Source organism: Heterocephalus glaber, unplaced genomic scaffold (genome assembly GCF_053883595.1).
Source record: "Heterocephalus glaber isolate CG9 unplaced genomic scaffold, H.glaber_assembly_v1.0 deba00001806, whole genome shotgun sequence".
Taxonomy (NCBI): Eukaryota; Metazoa; Chordata; class Mammalia; order Rodentia; family Bathyergidae; genus Heterocephalus; species Heterocephalus glaber.
Window position 1 is genome coordinate 1,958,248 of NW_028258481.1, and position 19,291 is coordinate 1,977,538.

General features: G+C 37.4%; 1 protein-coding gene across 4 annotated transcripts in view; it reads right to left on the reverse strand.

Moving 5' to 3' along the window:
- LOC101713148 (uncharacterized) overlaps window positions 1–19,291 on the reverse strand; it is a 41,833-nt gene that overhangs the window by 17,550 nt on the left and 4,992 nt on the right. Inside the window, exons 2-3 of one of the 4 annotated variants that reach the window (XM_087203802.1) lie at window positions 8,581–8,679; window positions 5,703–5,745 (exon numbers count right to left, since the gene is read on the reverse strand). Coding sequence is in view for 2 of the 4 variants with exons in the window: in XM_087203799.1 (XP_087059925.1) it covers window positions 8,581–8,679; window positions 16,703–16,714 (111 nt within the window). In the remaining 2 variants the exon portion in view is untranslated. Of the gene's footprint in view, window positions 1–5,702; window positions 5,746–8,512; window positions 8,680–16,702; window positions 16,786–19,291 lie in introns of all 4 variants that reach the window. The other 3 variants (XM_087203801.1, XM_087203799.1, XM_013069078.3) reach the window with 3 other exon arrangements.

Consider the following 19,291-nt stretch of genomic DNA (forward strand, 5'->3'; position numbering starts at 1 on the left):
GTGATCCTGGTCTCTGGTTTTGGGTCTGTGACCTGAGTTGTTCAGCCCACAACAGTATGGGTGTTTCTTGCCAGCCTGATCTTGGCTCTCCAAACCCAGACACCAGTAGCCCTGAGAAGGAGCCAACCCACAGCTACTCTGAGTCCTGGGTTCAGCTGGCCCCACCCCAAAATGGTGTTCAGTCAATCACCCTCTCCTGGGGATGTTTGGAATGGAATCACTCACCAGCCAGTGAAGCCCACCATCTCCACTATTCCACTCCACTGTTATGTTTCTCCCTGGAGGTCTCCAGGGTCGCCTGCCATCACGACACCTCTGTAGGCTCCTCTCCTCTCTTACAATGTGAGCCAGGAGTCAGAGACAATGCACAGTTTGCCAATGAACTGGAGGTCAGGGAGAAAGTGCAGTTTGCCACCTCCCCCTTCTATCTTAAGGTCCATCACCTTGGTCTCCTCATGGACTCCAATTCACTCTTTAGAACTCTCCTGGGTTGAGAGCAGTGCAGTTTCAGGCAGGTCCCAGCCAGGGCCCTGCCCCAACCCCAGCAGCTTGGGCCCATGGGCCCCAGCCAAAGGCCCACCTGGAAAAGAGCTGCACAGGCACACAAGCAATAGCCAGAGGCCCACCACCATACCATTGGTAAGTGCATGCAGATCTTAATGAGAAGCTGGTGTGGACCACAGCAGCATAGGTGCAGGCAGGTCCCAGCCAGGGCCCTGCCCCAACTCCAGTAGCTTGGGCCCACAGGTCCCAAAGGCCCACCTGGAAAAGAACTGCACAGGGTCACAAGCAACAGCCAGAGGCCCACCCAGATTCCATCAGTGTGTGGAGACCCCAGCCAGAAGGCCACTCAGACACCAGTGGCTCAGGTGCACAGCCCCAGCCAAAGGCCCTCCAAGACAACAGCTATGCAGGGGTGTAGGCCTCAGCCAGAGGAACACCCAGATACTATCCCAAGTGTTCATAGGGCCCAGCCAGAGCCCCACGGAGACAACAGGGCAGCACAGGGATCCAGAAGGCCACCATTCTGAACCCAGCAATTGGCACAGTGGTGAGCAATAGAGAAAAGGCCACTCTGTGGCTTGCTGAGAATTGAAGACCACTGGGTGAGCAAAAAGTCACCTCAACAAAGGAGCAGCAGGGTTCATCTGCTGAAATGAGAAGACACATAAACAAGTCTCAAAACCAGACTTCCAGATCACCTAAGGTAACCCCACAGGGCAATGAGATGGCGAAATCTGATACTCAATCACCTGGACTACCTGAACTGGCAACAAAAGAGGATCTGAAAAATGAAATCGGAAATAGTTTCTCATATAACAACAGAGATTATGTCCATAGTGCAAGCCATGATTAATAACTCTGGAGAAGACACAGATAAAATAAATAGAGAAGCTGAGGAACACGCTGGAATCCCAACATAGGAAACAAATGGAATCCATAAAACAGATGCAAACAGATATCCAGGAGATTAAAAATTCCATTGTAAGTTTACACAGCAGAATGAGCCAATATGAGGACAGAATTTCAGATGAAGATAGGATTGCAATTAGTGACCAGGAAAAGAAAAATTTCTTAAAAATAGTAAGGGACCACAAGATATCATCCCAGCAGCTAGTAGATGATGCAAAGAATAACGTGAGACTGTTCCAAGTCAATGAAAAAACAGAAGCTGCGACCAGCCAGGTGAGACAAGCAGCTTGAAGCTCTGCAGCTGGGCCCCACCCATGGCACGGTGAGGTCCTAGGGGCATCTTGCAGCCCTAGCCCTATCCAAAGCTCTCTAAGCCGCAACCGCCCAGGTGAGACAAACAGCTTGAAGCTCTGCAGCTGTGCCGGGCCCTGCTCACACCTCAGTGAGGTCCCGCGCGGGCACCTCCAAGGCCCAGTCCTCCCCCACCCCTGTGAACCTCTGGCCTAGCTTTTGTGCTACCTGGTCCCATACTACAGAGGCACAGGAGATTATAAAGACCCTTGTCCTGAGCGCCACAAAATAGAGCAGAAGTTAGTAACAGAAAGAGGGCTTCTCAGGCTCCTTGATGAAAACTGAAGCTAAGCAGAAAAGTAATGAGAATCTCTATAATAAAGGCACATCAGACCACTGTACTTGGTCTGCTGCTGGCTTGCTGAGACTCAGTGTCTCGTATATGCACACAGATTCCTACATTGCCTACTGTGACAGCAGAGACATACCTTGAAGGAGGCTCATAATTTCTATTGATATTTGCAAAAAAAAAATTTTTTTTTTCTTATTTTTAATTATTAACTTTTACTGTTTTTACTCTTCAAATTTTTACTTTTCTTTCTTTTCTTTTTCTCTCTCTCACTTGTTCTCTCACTGTCATACATTTCTCCTCATCTCCCCATCTGTTCCTTTCTGCACTGAATTCAGATTTCTCCCTTATTGTTTTTTGTTTCTCTTTCCTTCTCTTATCATTAGGTTTAAAGGAAAGTAAATTCGGTATCTAGCCTCCCTGTTGCTGTTAGGTGATTCTATTCACATCTTTGTTCTTTCATTCTGCCTTTTTTTCTTGCCTTTAACAATTTCTTAGAGTTTGTGTGATCTTTCTGTGTCTTCTGGCCTCACCGCTAATCTTACCTGTTCTTTCTACCTGTCCCTCCCTCCCCAACTCCTTTTAACTCCCCACCCTGAAAGGGAAAGATACTATATTGAAGAGTTTATTCATTATAAACTTATGTTGGGTTGGTCCTCGGTTTTAATTTAACTCACATAGTTAAAAGTGATAGATTAATAACTACCACAAATTGTCATTTCCTAAGCTGTGCTTGATGCTATGGTATTGCTGGCTATGTCATTTGGGCTAACATGTTGTGATTGATCTAATTAGTTTTCCTTCCTGGTATAAGGAAAGTAAAATAGCCTCAGAGTCATTAGAGTCTCAAAACCCAAACACAAGCTATATCTGGAAGACACCTCTGAAAAGCAATCATTCCACAAGGGTTTTATTTTTTATTTATTTTTATTTTTGGTGCCAGGGATTGAACTTGGGTCCTTGTGCTTGTGCAGCAGGCAGCGAAACCACTGAGCTAAATCCCTGGCCCTGCACAAGGGCTTTAAACATAAGCAAGAAAGATACCTACATTAAGCAATTTTGAAATATCAACCCAGGAATTAAACCAAGGACAGTACCAAAAACAAAAATGAGAAGACACTTAAGCAAGGCACAAACGCAGGCTTCCACACCACAGAAAGGAAATTCTGGGGGAAATGAGGTGGAAAAGCCTGATAAGCAACCACCTGGATACCCTGAACTGATAGCACAGGAAGTAACAAAACAGATGCATGAGGCTCTAGAAAAATTCAAACCAGAAATAACCTCCCAGTAAATACAGACATGGTGAGAAGAGTGAAAGACATGATTAGAAGCTCTAGAGCAGAAACAGATAAGAAAATAGATGAGATCAGAAACATGCTGAAAGCCATGAATGCCCAGCATAAGAAAGAAATGGAAAACATGATCGCCCGACATAAGAAAGAAATGGAATCCATGAAACAGATTCAAATAGATATTCAGGAGATTAAAAACTCCATTGAAAGCATGCAGAGCAGACTAAGAGAATCTGAAGACAGAATATCAGATATAGAAGACAGGATTGTGGTTAAGGACCATGAAAACAGAGATTTCTTAAAGATAGTAAGGGACCATGAGAAATCAATCCAACAGCTGCTAGATGATGCAAAGAAGAATAACATAAGACTCATAGAAGTCCATGAAAAAACAGGAGAAAGTACAATTGACATAAAAAAACTGTTCACAGAAGTAATAGTAGAAAACTTCTGAGACAGAGGTAGAGAATTGGATGTACAGATAAGTGAGGCATATAGAAATCCAACCAGCCATGACCAAAAAAAATCTACACCTAGGCATATAATAGTCAAGATCCCAGAAACCCAACAGAAGAACAAAATTCTACAGACAGTTAGAGAAAAGAAACAAATCACCTACAAAGGAAAGCCCATCAGAATCACAGCAGATTTCTCAACACAAATCCTCAAATCAAGGAGAGTCTGGAGTGAAGTATTTCAAGCCCTAAAAGAAAATAACTTCCAACCTAGACTGTTGTACCTGGCAAAATTATCTTTCAAAATCGATGGGGAAATTAGATACTTTCACAACAAAGAACACCTGAGAAATTTCGTGAACACCAAACCAGCACTCCAAAAATTTAAGCAATATCCTAGAAAAAGACAATGAAGGTCACAACTCCATGAGGCCCAGCAGAGGTAAGATACTAAAGTGAAAGGGGGAAAAATAAGAAATAAAAGAGCCAACAACAGTAAAACATCATGACAAGGTTGAGTCAATATCTCTCAATTATAACTATCAATGTTAATGGCCTCAATTCACCAATCAAAAGAAATAGACTGACAGAATGGATTAAGAAGCAAAACCAAGCAATATGCTGTATACAAGAAACACACCTAACTCAAAAGGAAATTCATAGACTGAAAGTAAAAGGATGGAAAACAGTTCTCCACATGACAGGAACCCAGAAAAAAGCAGGCATAGCAATCTTATTTGTAGACAAAGTAGATTTCAAACCAAAACTAATTAAAAGAGACAAAGATGGTCACTACATCCTTGTGAAGGGAATAATCCAAGAGGAAGAGATGACAGTCATACATACATATGCACCAAATATGAATGCCCTCAACTATACAAAACAAATATTAATGGACATGAAAAACCAAATAAGCACTAATACAATTGTAGTGGGGGACCTCAACACCCCTCTATCACAAATAGACAGATCAACTAGAAAAAAAATAAACAATGAAATTCTAGAACTGAACCAAGCTATCAAACAAATGGACTTAATAGCCATCTACAGAGTGTTCTACCCCACAAAATCAGAATGTACATTCTTTTTGGCTGCACATGGGTCATTCTCCAAAATGGACCACATGCTAGCTCATAGAATATGTTTAGGTAAATGCAAAGGAACTGAAGTTATCCCCTCTATATTATCAGACCACAGTGCAATTAAACTGGACATCAATAGCATAAGAAACCACAAGAACTGCACAAATTCATAGAATTGAATAACACCCTCCTGAACAACCAATAGGTCACATGGGAAATTAAAGAAGAAATTAAACAGTTTCTACAAGTAAATGATAATGCCAGTACAACATACAGGAATCTGTGGGACACAATGAAAGCAGTTCTACGTGGGAAATTCATAGCAGTGAATGCCCATATTAGGACAACAGAGAGAACTCAGTTAAATAACCTAGTGCAGAACCTCAAGCTCCTAGAAAAAGAAGAGCATAAAAAACCCAAAGCTCGTACAAGAAAGGAAATTATAAAGATCTGAGCAGAAATCAATGTAATGGAGAATAAGGGAATGATACAAAAAAAATCAATGAATCAAAGAGTTGGTTTTTTGAAAGAATAAATAAAATCAATAAACATTTAGCCAACCTTATCAAAAAAAGGAAAGAAAAGGCTCAAATCCATGCAATTAAGAATGAAAAAGGTGAAGTCACAACAAATCCAGCAGAAATCCAGAGAATCATCAATACCTACTTTGAGAACCTGAACTCTAATAAAATGCAAAACACAGAAGAAATGGACAGATTCCTAGATACATACGAACTGCCAAAATTAAATGAAGATACAGAAATTCTAAACACCCCAATAACAATGAGTGAAATTGAAAATGTAATAAAAAACTTACCAACAAAGAAAAGCCCAGGTCCTGATGGCTTCACTGCTGAATTCTACAAGACATTTAAAGAAGAACTATCAACATTACTCTTTAAATCCATCAAGGAAATTGAAAGGGAAGCAAGGCTTCCAAATTCATTCCTGGAAGCAAGTGTTACTTTGATCCCCAAATCAGGGAAAGACCCAACCCCAAAAGAGAACTACAGACCAATCTCCCTAATGAACATAGATGCAAAAATCCTCAACAAGATACTGGCAAACAGAATACAGAGTGTCATCAAGAACGTCATACACCCTGACCCAGTCAGATTTATCCCAGGGATGCAAGGATGGCTCAACACCTGTAAATCAATAAATGTAATACACTGTATTAACAGAGTCAAGGACAAAAACCACATGATCATCTCAATAGATGCAGAAAAAGCATTTGACAAAATCCAACACCCATTCATGATAAAAATGCTACAGAAAATTGGAATAGAAGGTCTTTATCTCAACCTGATTAAGGCTATCTATGAAAAACCAACAGCCAACATCATATTAAATGGTCAAAAACTGAAAACTTTCATGCTAAAATCAGGAATAAGACAAGGATGCCCACTATCACCACTCCTGTTCAGTATCGTTCTGGAAATATTAGCCATAGCAATTAGAAAAGAGAAAGAAATAAAAGGAATAAAGATAGGAAAGGAAGAAGTGAAACTGTCATATTTGCTGATGATATGATACTTTACATAGAAGGTCCAAAAAACTCAGTCAAAAGTCTTCTAGACCTAATTGACAGATTCAGTAGAGTAGTTGGATACAAGGTCAACACTGAAAAAACAATAGCCTTCTTATACACAAATAGCAGACCCATTGAGAAATTCGGGAAATAATTCCTTTTACAATAGCATCTAAAAAAATGAAATATCTAGGAATCAACCTAACAAAGGAAGCAATAGACTTCTACACTGAAAACTACAGCTCTCTGAAAAAGGAGATCAAAGAGGATATAAGAAAATGGAAAGATATCCCTTGTTCCTGGGTAGGAAGAACCAATATAATGAAAATGGCCATACTTCCAAAACTACTATATAGATTCAATGCAATGCTGATTGGAATTCCAACAATATACTTCACAGAACTAGAGAAAACAATCCAAAAATTCATTTGGAACCAGAAGAGAACTAGAATAGCAAAAGCAATTCTAGGCAACAGAGACATGGCTGGGGGTATCACAATCCCCAACTTGAAACTATACTACAAAGCTACTGTGATAAAAACAGCATTGTAATGGCAAAGAAACAGATCTGAAGATCAATGGAATAGAAGATGCAGAAACAATTCCAGACATACTCAGCCACCTCATCTTTGACAAAGGAGCCAACCACCCTCATTGGAAGAAAGGTAGCCTATTTAATAAATGGTGTTGGAAAAACTGGATTTCAACCTCCCAAAGATTAAAACTAGACCCATACCTATCACCGTGCAATAAACTAAGATCGAAGTGGATTAAAGATCTAAATATTAAGTCAGAAACACTAAATTTGCTGGAAGATAAGTTAGGTAGAACTCTTGATGACATTGGCATAGGAAAAGACTTTATGAACAAATCTTCAGTAGCACGGGAGCTAGCACAAAGAATCAACAACTGGGATCTCATCATATTAAAAAGCTTCTGCACTGCAAGAGAAACTACCAACAGAGCTAAGAGACAACCTACAATGTGGGAAGAAATATTTAGCAGCTGTACCTCAGACAAAGGTCTACTATTGAGAATATATAAAGAACTGAAAAAAATCAGACCCCCCAAATTCAAAGACCCAATTCAAAAATGGGCATCCAAAATGAACAGACATTTCTCAAAGAAGTAAAAACAGCAAATAAATATATGAAAAAATGTTCAACATCACTGGTCGTTCGAGAGATGCTGATGAAAACAACACTGAGATTCCATCTCAGCCCAGAAAGAATGGCTATCAAGAAATCAGCCAATAACAAATGCTGGCAGGGGTGTGGGGAGAAAGGAACCCTTCTCCATTGTTGGTGGGAGTGTAGACTGGTGCAACCACTGTGGAAATCTGTATGGAGATACCTCAAAGAACTAGGACCAGAGGTCCCATTTGACTCAGCTATTCCCCTACTGGGAATCTTCCCCAAAGAATTAAAAGAATCATACCACAGTGATATATGTGCACCCATATTTATAGCAGCACAGTTTGTAATAGCTAAAGCTTGGAAACAGCCCAAGTGCCCATCAACTGGAAACTGGATAAAGAAAATGTGTTTTTTTTTTAATAAAATGGAGTACTACTCAGCCATAAAGAATTAGAAACTAGAGACATTTATAGCTAAATGGATGCATATTGAGGCCATAGTCTTAAGTGAAATAAATAGGACACGTGTAAATATTGAATAGTTTATCTAGTGTGAGAAATTGAAAGTGTAAATAAGGATGAAAATGATTAAAATGAATAATTGATAATTTGACATAAGAAGAGGCCCAAGGGTTTGGGGATGGTGGGAGGGGAAGGGGAAAGGGAAGAAGGGAAAGGAAAAATTATGAGAAAGAAAAAAAAATGGAATCAAACTCTGTGTAAATAGGGAAGGGTGGAGGGGGTGAAGGGTGCACAGGTAATGGGAGAAAAAATAAGAACTAAGATACATCATGTTCTGGTACAAACACCCAATGATAAATGTAAATGTATTTTATACCTAAAATGTACCAATAAAAAAAAAAAAGAAAGAAACAGGAGAGAGTGTAAATGACATTTAAAAAACTGTTTATAGAAGTAATAGCAGAAAACTTCCCAAGCAGGGGAAAAGAACTTGACATACAGATAAATGAGGCATATAGGACTCCAACTAGCCATGGTCAGAACTTTCCTGGGTCTTAAGAGATTCACCTCCTTCCTTTTTCTTTTCTCCAAGTTGCTGTACTCCAGCATCTGGCCTCCCAATCTTGGAAGGGCTGACCTGTTGCTGCTTACCACTCTGCCATATTCCTGGAAATAGATATGCTAACATTAGCAGGAATCTTCATACATATTGATGCATCTACAAAAATTTTTTCATGCAAAGTTCATTTCTTTTTCTAAATACAATTGTTCACTCAGTAAATAATAAAGATAAAAGGTTTCTTTGGCAAGATGCTGCTCAATTGTCTCACACTAGTGTTTCTTTTTCATTCTAGCAACAGCAGATTTGCAGCACCAAATCATTTCATTGGTGTCAACACATATTTGAGTCTTGTTTCCATTTATGACTTCCCACATTTTTGGAATATATTTCAGTCTTCATTGAATCACCTGCAGAAAACTGTTTCTGATTCTCACTGAGGTCAAATTTAATAACAGGGTATTTTGTAAAATTATCACTTCTTTTCTAATTTAGAAAGAAAGAAAAGACAGTGAAGAAACATCATATCATGACTTTTTCCTTACATTAAAAAGGTCCAATAAGTCCTGTTTCTTAGGATGAAAGATGGGATGTCTTTGATTTCTTATAAACATATTTGTCACTAGTCATCATCAAATGCTTTGTTAAATCACATAAAAATGTCAGAACACTACAGTCAAGAAGACAGTAACAACAGTTGGTAATGACATGGACAAAACACAAAATCAGATATTGAAAATATAAAATTGGCAGTCACACTGTAATACTGTGACTGCCCATTTCTGCAATAATGAAACATATAGTTATTTTTTTCAGTCCACTATGGTTTCTAGACAAAACTTCAGAATCAGAAAAAAATAAAGAAGTTTAATTTGGCTCAATTTTTGGACAAGGTGAAGTAATTGTATCTGGTGATGGCCTTCTTGGTGAGAGTCCTGATTCACAAGGCATCATGTGGTGAGAGACTGAGTATATGTGAGTGTTCTTTACTCTGTCTCTCCGTATTCTAGCTTTGAATAAGGGGACATCAGAAAGCAAACTTCTCTCTTCCTAATTGTCTCCTAAGTTCCCCAGCTGTGGATACTCAGAAAGTTTCTATTTCTTAGTATGTCTCAGTGAGGATTTCACATCATCATGAGTTTTGAATCAAATGATCCATATGTAATCATCACAGATTCCATATTACTCTCATTTTCTATCCTAGGTATATACAGAAAAGTTGTGAAGAGAAAGGCCACATAAAACTTGTGCATGACTGATTACAACTTAGCATTCATCAGAGCTAAAAGGCAGAAACAACTGACGTGTTCTTCAACTGATGAACACCTAAAAATGTAAGCTGCCAAAAAAAGAATACTCTTCAGGCATAAAAAGAATGGAGGTTTTGATTCCTACATTTATAGATTAAGAAATGCCATGCCAAGAAAACAGACATAGGAATAGTGTTCAAATATCCACTTGTATAAAATGGCCAGAATATCAAAATCTTGAGTAGACAGTACATCAGCAGTTCATGGCCTTGACATAAGCAAAAAAAATAGATAAAGTAGGCAGAATTTCTAAAGAGCTACAGAAACTCTTCTAAATAATGATCTCCAGGTTAATTCATGTTGTTAAGAAAGGCAGGGTATCCCTTTTGAAACTAAATAGTATTCTGTTGTATAATAAACCACCCTATTCTTATGCATTCACATGTTATGGAGTAAAAGATTCTCTAGGTATAACAGCTGAAACTTCCAAATTGAGCCACACTACAACTATTCTCATTTTAAAGTGTCAGCTATTTTTTTTATAGCAATTGAAAGCTCACTAACAGATCCATTGGAATGGAGCTATGTTGTTTTCAAACCATGCCTATTGAGAATTAATTCTTCAATGCACACGGGAATGCAGATATCTATTTTAGATTCTGATTTCATTTTAATACAGTTTCAATTCAATTCTTTTTATTTTCCTTCTAAATGTTTGTGGTAATGATGTTGAACTCAGATCTTTGCATACACTAGGCAAGTGCTCTGCAAGTAATTACTTCACCAGCACTCAACTCAATTTCTTGGAGTGTAAATCTCTTAATATTTAAAGAAGGCACTTTACGTATTCAAGCATCTGCTAACAAAGTTGATGCACATTCTGATTCTTTTTCTAAGCACAAGTCTTCAGACTCAATAAATTTTAAAGAAAAGAGCTTTAATTTGTCTCACAGAATCATAAGAACTAGTTAAGACAATATCACCAGAACTTTCCTCCACTGTCTCACATTAGTGTTTCCCCTCATACTTTAAGAACAGAACATTTGCAGTGTTGAGTCACTGCACTGATGCTGACCTAAATTTCACTCTTGTTTACAGTTATGTCTTCCCATAGTTTAGAGAACACTGGTTTCTTTAATCTATCACCTGTTGCAAACTATGCTTACCTTCACTATTCTGATTTTAGGACAAGTTATTTTGTACATTTTTATCTTTCTTTCTAAGTAAAAAAGAAAGAAAACACAGTTAACCAATGTCATCTCTTTTGACTGTTTCTTCATCTTAAAATAGAACAAAAATTCCAATCTTCTTTAGGATGAAATAATTCATGTATTTGTAGCTGTTAAAACCATGCTTGTCATTAGCCATGAGGCAAATGTTTTGTTATATCATAATAAAATGCTACCAAGTACACCACAGTGAGAAAGACACAAACAACCGTTGCTGAGGATGTGAAGAAAACTCAGTTATTGAAAATACAGAATAGACAGTTATGTTGGACAACACCCTGACAATTTCTTTAATAATGAAACATATAGGTATTTTTCAGTCCTTTTCCATTTCAAAACAAAATATTTCATATTCAGTAAATAATAAAAAGGTTTACTTTGGCTCAGAGTTTTGGTGAGAAATTTAAATCTGATAATGGTCAGGCTGGGGGTTTAGCTCAGTGGTTCCGGCACCTGTCTCACAAGCACAAGGTCCCGAGTTCAATCCCCAGTACCAAAAAAGAGAGAAAGAAATATTGGCTGGGGATTTAGCTCAGTGGTTTCACCACCTGCTGTGCAAGCGCAAGGACCCGAGTTTGATCCCTGGTACAAAAAAAAAAAAAAAAAAAATCTGATAATGGCATTCTTGCTGACAGAGACCTGAGGTCATCACACAGGAATCACAGAAAGAGTCTAAGAGTGCAGGTAGGTGCTCTCCTCTTACTCTCTTTGTTTCAATGCCAGTATTCAATTATAGGGACTCCCCGCCAAAAAACCCCCCAAACTTATCTACTTCTAACTGGCTCCTATGTAACCCAACTGTCTATATTTACTGTTTCACCTATTGTTTTCATGTTTTCATCTATTTGTCTATACCACTGGAAATTAGATTTTATCATGAATTTAGAATGGAACAATCCATAGATAACTGTAATTGTTTCCATATTACTCATTAATAACTATCTTAGTTATATACACTAGTCATGAAAACCTAAATTCACACAAAAATTTGTTCATGAATGTGCAGACAGTTATGTAGAGACTGATAGGCAGTAGGAAAGGAACCAGGCCTAAGATAGAGCCATTTCTGAGATGAGATGAACTGGGTCTGAAATTGAGGGCTGTGCTGATAGAAACCAGGCTGCAAGATGGAGACATGATAGCTAGGTCCACAAGCCTCACCACAGATAAATAACTGATGGAAACCACCCTGAGTCAGTTAAATTTATAAACTGGCTTTTCATATTGAAAGTCTGAGTCTGCTTATTAGCCATAATGGATTGCCTGAAGAGCCAACAGTTGGTGTGTGGAAATGAAACAATTCCCCATGCCCCTGGTCACAGCAGAGGTCTCAATGATCCTTGATGCTGTGACATCTTCGATGGCAAAACAATACTGCAGCTAAGGGCAACGTAACTCGTACACAAAATTTCTATACACTTGATCTTAGCCAAAAGGCTGAGAAGCGATTCACAAAATTTCTATAGAAGCAAAAATTGATGGAAAAACAAATTTCCCATTAATCAATGTTCCATTCCTACTAGAATGTTTTGTTTTCTTGTTGCCAGGATCCTGCTCACATCAGTGCTCTCCACACTGTTGTTCTCTGCACCACACTTTACCCCTCCAAGAACCTGCGTGTTTAATAAATAGTGGCAAGCTCCAGGAGACAGCGTCTTTGCCTGATAAGAGCTTTGACCATCCTGGGCCCCCTTTATGCAATAAAGATCTTGTCTTCTTTTGTTATCCTGCTGTTGTATCCTTGGTCAGAGGATCTGGGGCCTGATCAGCCCCGGATAAATAAGTTCAAAGTTGTATTGTAACTAATACCATCTGGTCAGGTAAGCCCAAATAGTGTAACAGAAAAGTAGGTGGATGACCAGAACACCCTGACCCTTTCTCCTACTCCTTCCAGGAATCCCTTTGTTCTTTTTTGTAGTAAGTTATAGATACAGTTATAAATACAGTTAATAATTCCTGCTGATGAATACTTGCTACATGCCTTGTTTTAGTATTAGATCAATATTATCTAAGCAACTGTACTTGTAACCCAATAGGTTGATTTTAGCTTGACCCAACGTAATCTGTGAAATGATTTTACTGTATAAAAAAACTACTAGACAATTCAATTTTACTGTATAAAAAAACCCTAGAGTTTTGGTTGGAACCCACTTTCATGCTCCCTTCTGCTCTCAGGAGCTTTTCTGTTTCATAAACTTTCTAACTTGCCTTCTGCATCCTCTGTTCCATTATTTGCTGACATGAAATATGAACTTGGTACAGTTAACAGGTTAGAATGCACTTTACAATGGCATTTACAACTTAAGTGTTCATAAATGCTAAAAGGTAGAAACAAATGAAATGTCCACAAATTGGAGAATAATCAAAAATTTAAATTTTCCATATTATTCCTTCATAAAAAGAAATAATTTTCTGATAAATGTTACAATATAAATTCATCTTGGAAATATGCAAAAATGACACACAGAAAGTGTTAAATTATCAACTTATACAAAATGGTCAGAATATGAAAATATATGAAGTAAACAGTAGGTTAGCAGTTCATAAGCCTTGGGGAAATAGGAGAAATAAAGTGTCAGGGTTCCTTTAGGAGCTAAATAAAATATCCCAAATGGATTAGGCTGTTGACTGTATATTTTTAAGTGAGTGAATCAAATAGTAAGTAAATTACTTTATTAAAGCCGGCATGAAAGATAATTTCTACTTAATAATAAATGTACAAAGAATCTGGAGAACTATTTGCAGTGTAGCTCATAATAAACGAAATGAGAAAAGCAGGAAAGAGGGAGAGATTTAAGAGGCAAATGAAGAAGGGGTATGAGAGCAATAAATGGAAGGAAGCAAGAAGGAATAAAAGTAGGGAAAAAATAAAAAAGGAAGAGACAGAGAAAGAAAGCAAAGAAGGAATGAGAAAAGGAAATAAAAAGAAAAAACATGGCAGGGAGGAAGAGTGAGAAGTAGAGAAGACAGATGGATAGAAGAAAAAGAAGAAACATGGAGCCCAATGTGCTCCTAGTTACTACAGCCCGAGCCTTAAAACTTCCAGGTGAGACTTTAATAGGACAGGCCTTCTTCTTGTTTTTATCCTTGTCCCTAAGGGTAACAGTGACAGGACTGCTGACCTTCTATGTCAGGCTCTGCAGTGTCCTCTTAGATATTTCAGAATTTAGGCTGGAAATAACTGACAAAGAAAAGGCCAGAGAGCTTGCTAAATACAGTGAGATGAAGGCAATCTGATGTCCCTCAGCAAGGAGGCCCTGAAGATAAAATGAAGACATAGAAGACAATGAGGACTGAACAACTTATGAGACCACATGCATGATGAGTAGGATTTCTTCTCTATATAGCGCCCCCTCATGAGGTAAATTGCGGCAGGGAAAATCTTGGATAACATTAGACTCACACAAGGCAATATATTATGTCACCATAACTGCCATAACTAAACACATCCCAGGATAAAGCCACAAAGTAGATACTGTCACAGAGGCTAATATGCATATTGTAACACATAGGTAAATAGACAGTGGGCATAGCCCATGAGCAAGAATTGAATGTAGCAAAGGATAAAGAACAAGAACATTTGGTGAGCTATGGACACACAAGTGATACAGAAGTGGAGGCACAACAGGTTGACCACCATTGATGATAACTCTAAGCACAATTTTAGAGACAGGAAAAGCAGAAAAGAAGAGGTACGTGGGTGTGAGCAGTATGCATTCATTCCAGACAGTACCCTGATAAGAAGATTCCCCTGCAGCATGAACAGGTTCATCACAAGTACAATAGGAAGGGAGTTGGCTGGAGCTGCCATGGGAAAGCCAAGAAGCCAAAAAGAATAACCTGAGACAAGGTTCAAGGAAGACTGTTATATCTGCTGAGATCCAAAACAGAATACAAACACAATGGTGAAATTTAAGTTGTGGCTCAGACCAAACAGCAACTTAATAACTCTATGATAATAACCAATTTGCTAGGCATTACACTTTTTTTCTCATCTATTCAGTTATAATAGCCTTAACATTCATTGTAGTGAAAGCTAACAGTGAGATCAATACATTAAGTTCTTAAGCCAAAGTTGAACAGTTAACTGGGTTTTGTCAACACTGACTGTAAAAAAGGGCATGCATTTGGAGCACTGCAAACAGGCCTGGGTGATCAGGGTGTAATACTTCTCATAATGAGCATGTTTAGGAAACACATATTTGATTTGGGTACTTAACAAAATGTATTTTATGAGATTATTCATGTTTTCATTGACTGCTTCAATATTTTATTTTAATCTGCATATTCAGTATTCAATCCAGATCTTATTTCCTATCAAATAAAAAATTAAGGGAGGAGGGGCTGGGGATATATTTCAGCAGCACTGTGCCTGCCTTCCAAGCACAAGATCCTGAGTTCCATCCCAGGTACCATAAAAAAATAAAAGGGAAATACTATATACTTGCAAACTCAGCTTCTCGGGAGACTAAAGCAAGGGGACCACAATTTAAAGGTCAGAATGACCAATTTAGCAGGAGATTGTATTGGTATAAAACTAGCACAGAATTACAAATATCTTATAAAATTTCCCTGAAATTCAAGTGGTAATTAGCACATCTTCACTCAGATAGAAATAGACCTACCTCAATCAATATACATATATAGATAGTTTTGGTGGCAAATTTATTATCCATCATAAATGAAATTAAAAACTTAATTCTAACGCACTTAAAAATATTCAGACAATAGATATTAGATGTACTCACACTGTGTATAAAACAAGAAATAAATGTTTTTCCAAAATATAGACATTTATAAAAATTCTATTAGGACATAAGAAATTTTTCTTCAATTACAAAGTATAAATATTATGCAGACTGTAATACAAAAGTACTACAAAAATGGGAGGAATAGCTTCACAATTTCAATTTGCTTTCATTTCTCACTGGAGGAATGGAATACTGGACCTCAGTCACACTGAGCATGCAGTTTACCACTAAACTACATTATTAGTTTACTCGTGGTTTTGATGCAAAATACATTTTTCATTATTTAGACAGTGTCTCATTATGTAGTTTAGGCTGGTCTTGAACTCAATAGGTAGCCCAGGCTGGCCTCAAACTTGTACCAATCCTCCTACATCTTTGTCCCAAGTGCTGGGATTTCAAGCATGAGTCACCATGCCTAGCTGCAAAATACATTATTAAATAAACAGTTTCAATAGAAAGTCATGAATAAATTTAGAAATATATAGACATAAGTAATGATTTTAGGATATAATATTAATATTTGGAAAGAAATCCACTTTCAGTTATGTATCTTTTAGGAACTATACTTAGCAAAACAATTGATCAAAAACAATGAATTATTTATGAACCAGGAATCAATATAGAGGAAAAAAGGCAGGTATGGCGGTGTATGCCTGTACTCTCAGCATTTTGGAGGTTGAGCCAGGAGGATTGCTACAAGCTCAAGGCCAGCCTGGGCTACACAGTGAGTTCAATGTCAGCCTGGACTCCATGTTGAGACCCTGTCTCAAAAAACAAACAAAAAAAAACATATATATTTATGAAAAGATAAGATGGAATAATAGGCAACAGGAAAACACACTATGAAAATGAGGAAAAAAAATAAGAATAGACATATTAGTTTCTGAGAAAGGGTCTCACCATGTGACCCATGATGGCTATCAACTCTTAATCCTCTTGTATTAGCCCCGGAATGCTGGCATTATAGATGTATACCATTGCACCTTTTAAATTAAAACAGGTTATTTTACAGAAATATAAAGTATAACATAATTTTCATTTAATGAATTTTAGTGGAAAAATTCACAGAAATGTATAAAATTACAAATTTGCCAACAGAAGAGGCAGATAGAGAAATAAGTAGGCAAACAACCACAGTGACAATTAAAAAAACCCTTTCTTTCATAAACTCATCTCTTAGTGGTTTTCAAGTGATTTATTGAAACTTTTCAGACATTGATCAAGATGCCATCTGTATATGTACCAATTTCTCAAGATAAATATATTTATTATGTATAGCAAACATATTCAAATGTGAACATTATAATAAATATGGTGTACTCAGCTCGGCATGGTCTCAAATGTTTGTAATCAAAAAAGGAGAAAGAGGGCCAAGGATTTAGCTCAGTGTTTCCACCACCTGCCTTGCAAGCGCAAGGACCCGAGTTTGATCCCTAGTACAAAAAAAAAAAGGAGAAAGAAATCTCTGCAGCTTATGTCACCAGGGTAATGCAATCTTTATCTAAATCTGGACATCTTTATAAGAAAAGTCAAACATGGGCCCATTACACAAATGCATGCAGATTATCAAATCCAGGATAAAACTTTACCTAGCAAAATATAACGACGGTGTATTAGAAAATAACTTCTAATCTTTGCCTGTAGCTAAGTGGTAGCATGGGTCCCTACCCTGCATGATGAAGGTTTATCTAAGCACCACACACAAGAAAAAAGTGACTATATGATAATGAAGTTGTATCTGTTCACCTTATCAAAGGATGGCTCAGCCTCATAAAGCTATGGAAACTCATCACAAAAAAACAACAACAAAGAACTGATATGATTATTTGAATCTTGACATAATATTTTCTAAAACTCAATTTTTGTTATTGCTTAAAGGCTTTTAAAGAAGAAAAATACCATAATGTGATTGATAACTTGATAAAGCACATGTACCATAAAACTAGCCAATGTTACAATGAATGGAGATGCAGTACACGAATTATTTCAAAATCAGAAATAAGTCAAGGATATTCACTGTCTCCACTATTCTGTTACATGAAACAAAAATTCATGTGTTAACACAGGACATACAGACAAGACTGAGAAAAAACAACAAAAGGATTGAAATTAAAGATAAAATCTCTATGCTGATGTAAAATTTAAAACAGTAACAGGAAGACTATATTCCCAAAGCAAGATCAACTGGAAAAAGTCATAGTGTATCTCCTAGTTTCAAAACTCCTTAAAACTATCCTGATACAATGAAGCTACATGAGACACAATCAGAACACAAATTATAAGTAAATATTCTAAAAGCTCGTTGTTTAAGAACCAGTGTTTACCTATCAGTGAAAATAGGAAAATTAATTTATTAATAGAATCAAAAGTGTAGGAATGTCCCTATACTATGTGGATATAATGAACATTTTAGGGAAAAAAACTACATTGTCAAAAATACATTTAAGTAGAAGATGAACTTGTTTACAATTTTTGCAAATACTTCTGAAATCTGCCTTGAAAGGAATCAACTAGATGTCCCCATCTGCTTCCTCACTCAGTCTCTGCCAATATGTTGTTTTCTTAATGAAAATGCCTCCTATCACTGTACAGCAAGGACCTTATGACACCTAGAAATGATCTCACACTCCACGAAGTTTAAAATTTATTTAAAAATTATTGTATACTATATCAGGAAATTCTTTAAAAGTCTACATCTCCAAGGAGAAAAATCATACATAAAGTTGGAGAAGATGATCTTGTGGGACTATATGAGATTGAATAAAGGTTACTCCATGTTGCCTCACTCGATATTTCCCCTCCCCTTCTGAATAAACCATGTGATGTCATTTCTGGGAAGAAAAACAAAGGTTCATGGAATGCACAGTATTCTATGAAATTACCCAACTCCCCATAAACAGGAAATGTACTGGAACATGCTATCTACTACCTAAATGTACTGGAACATGCTATCTACTATCTAAATGTACTGGAACATACTATCTAAATCCCCTAACCGTCAGCATCTCGCTTTTGTAATCTCTGCTTGCTAACTTCCCCTTGCAACCCCTATAAAAAAGCCTCGGACTCTGAGCCAGTTGCCTCTCTAAGCTTGTTTGCTTGGAGGGTGCCGTCTGGCCAGACTAATAAAGGTCTGTTTTGCTTTCCAACTTGTCCGGTGTGTTCCCTCCTGGGTGTCCTTTACTGCAGTCAGCTCCTTGGAGCATTTGGTAAGGCCCTCAGTCTTACAATCTGAATGTCAGGAGAATAATGTACAGACTCAGATTTGATGATGCATTATGCTAGGAATTCTTTAAATTATATACTTAATACAACTATATAATATCAGTAAAACAACTAAATTTAACAAACATCTATTAGAATTTCTTCTGAAAAACAAAAGACAGTGCTGTATTTATCAAATCTCCAAAAAAAAAGTAAAGGAGAGAGATATATAATTTCCTACTCCTTGGGACATGCTGTACAGTTCCAGTCACTTAAACCTGAAAC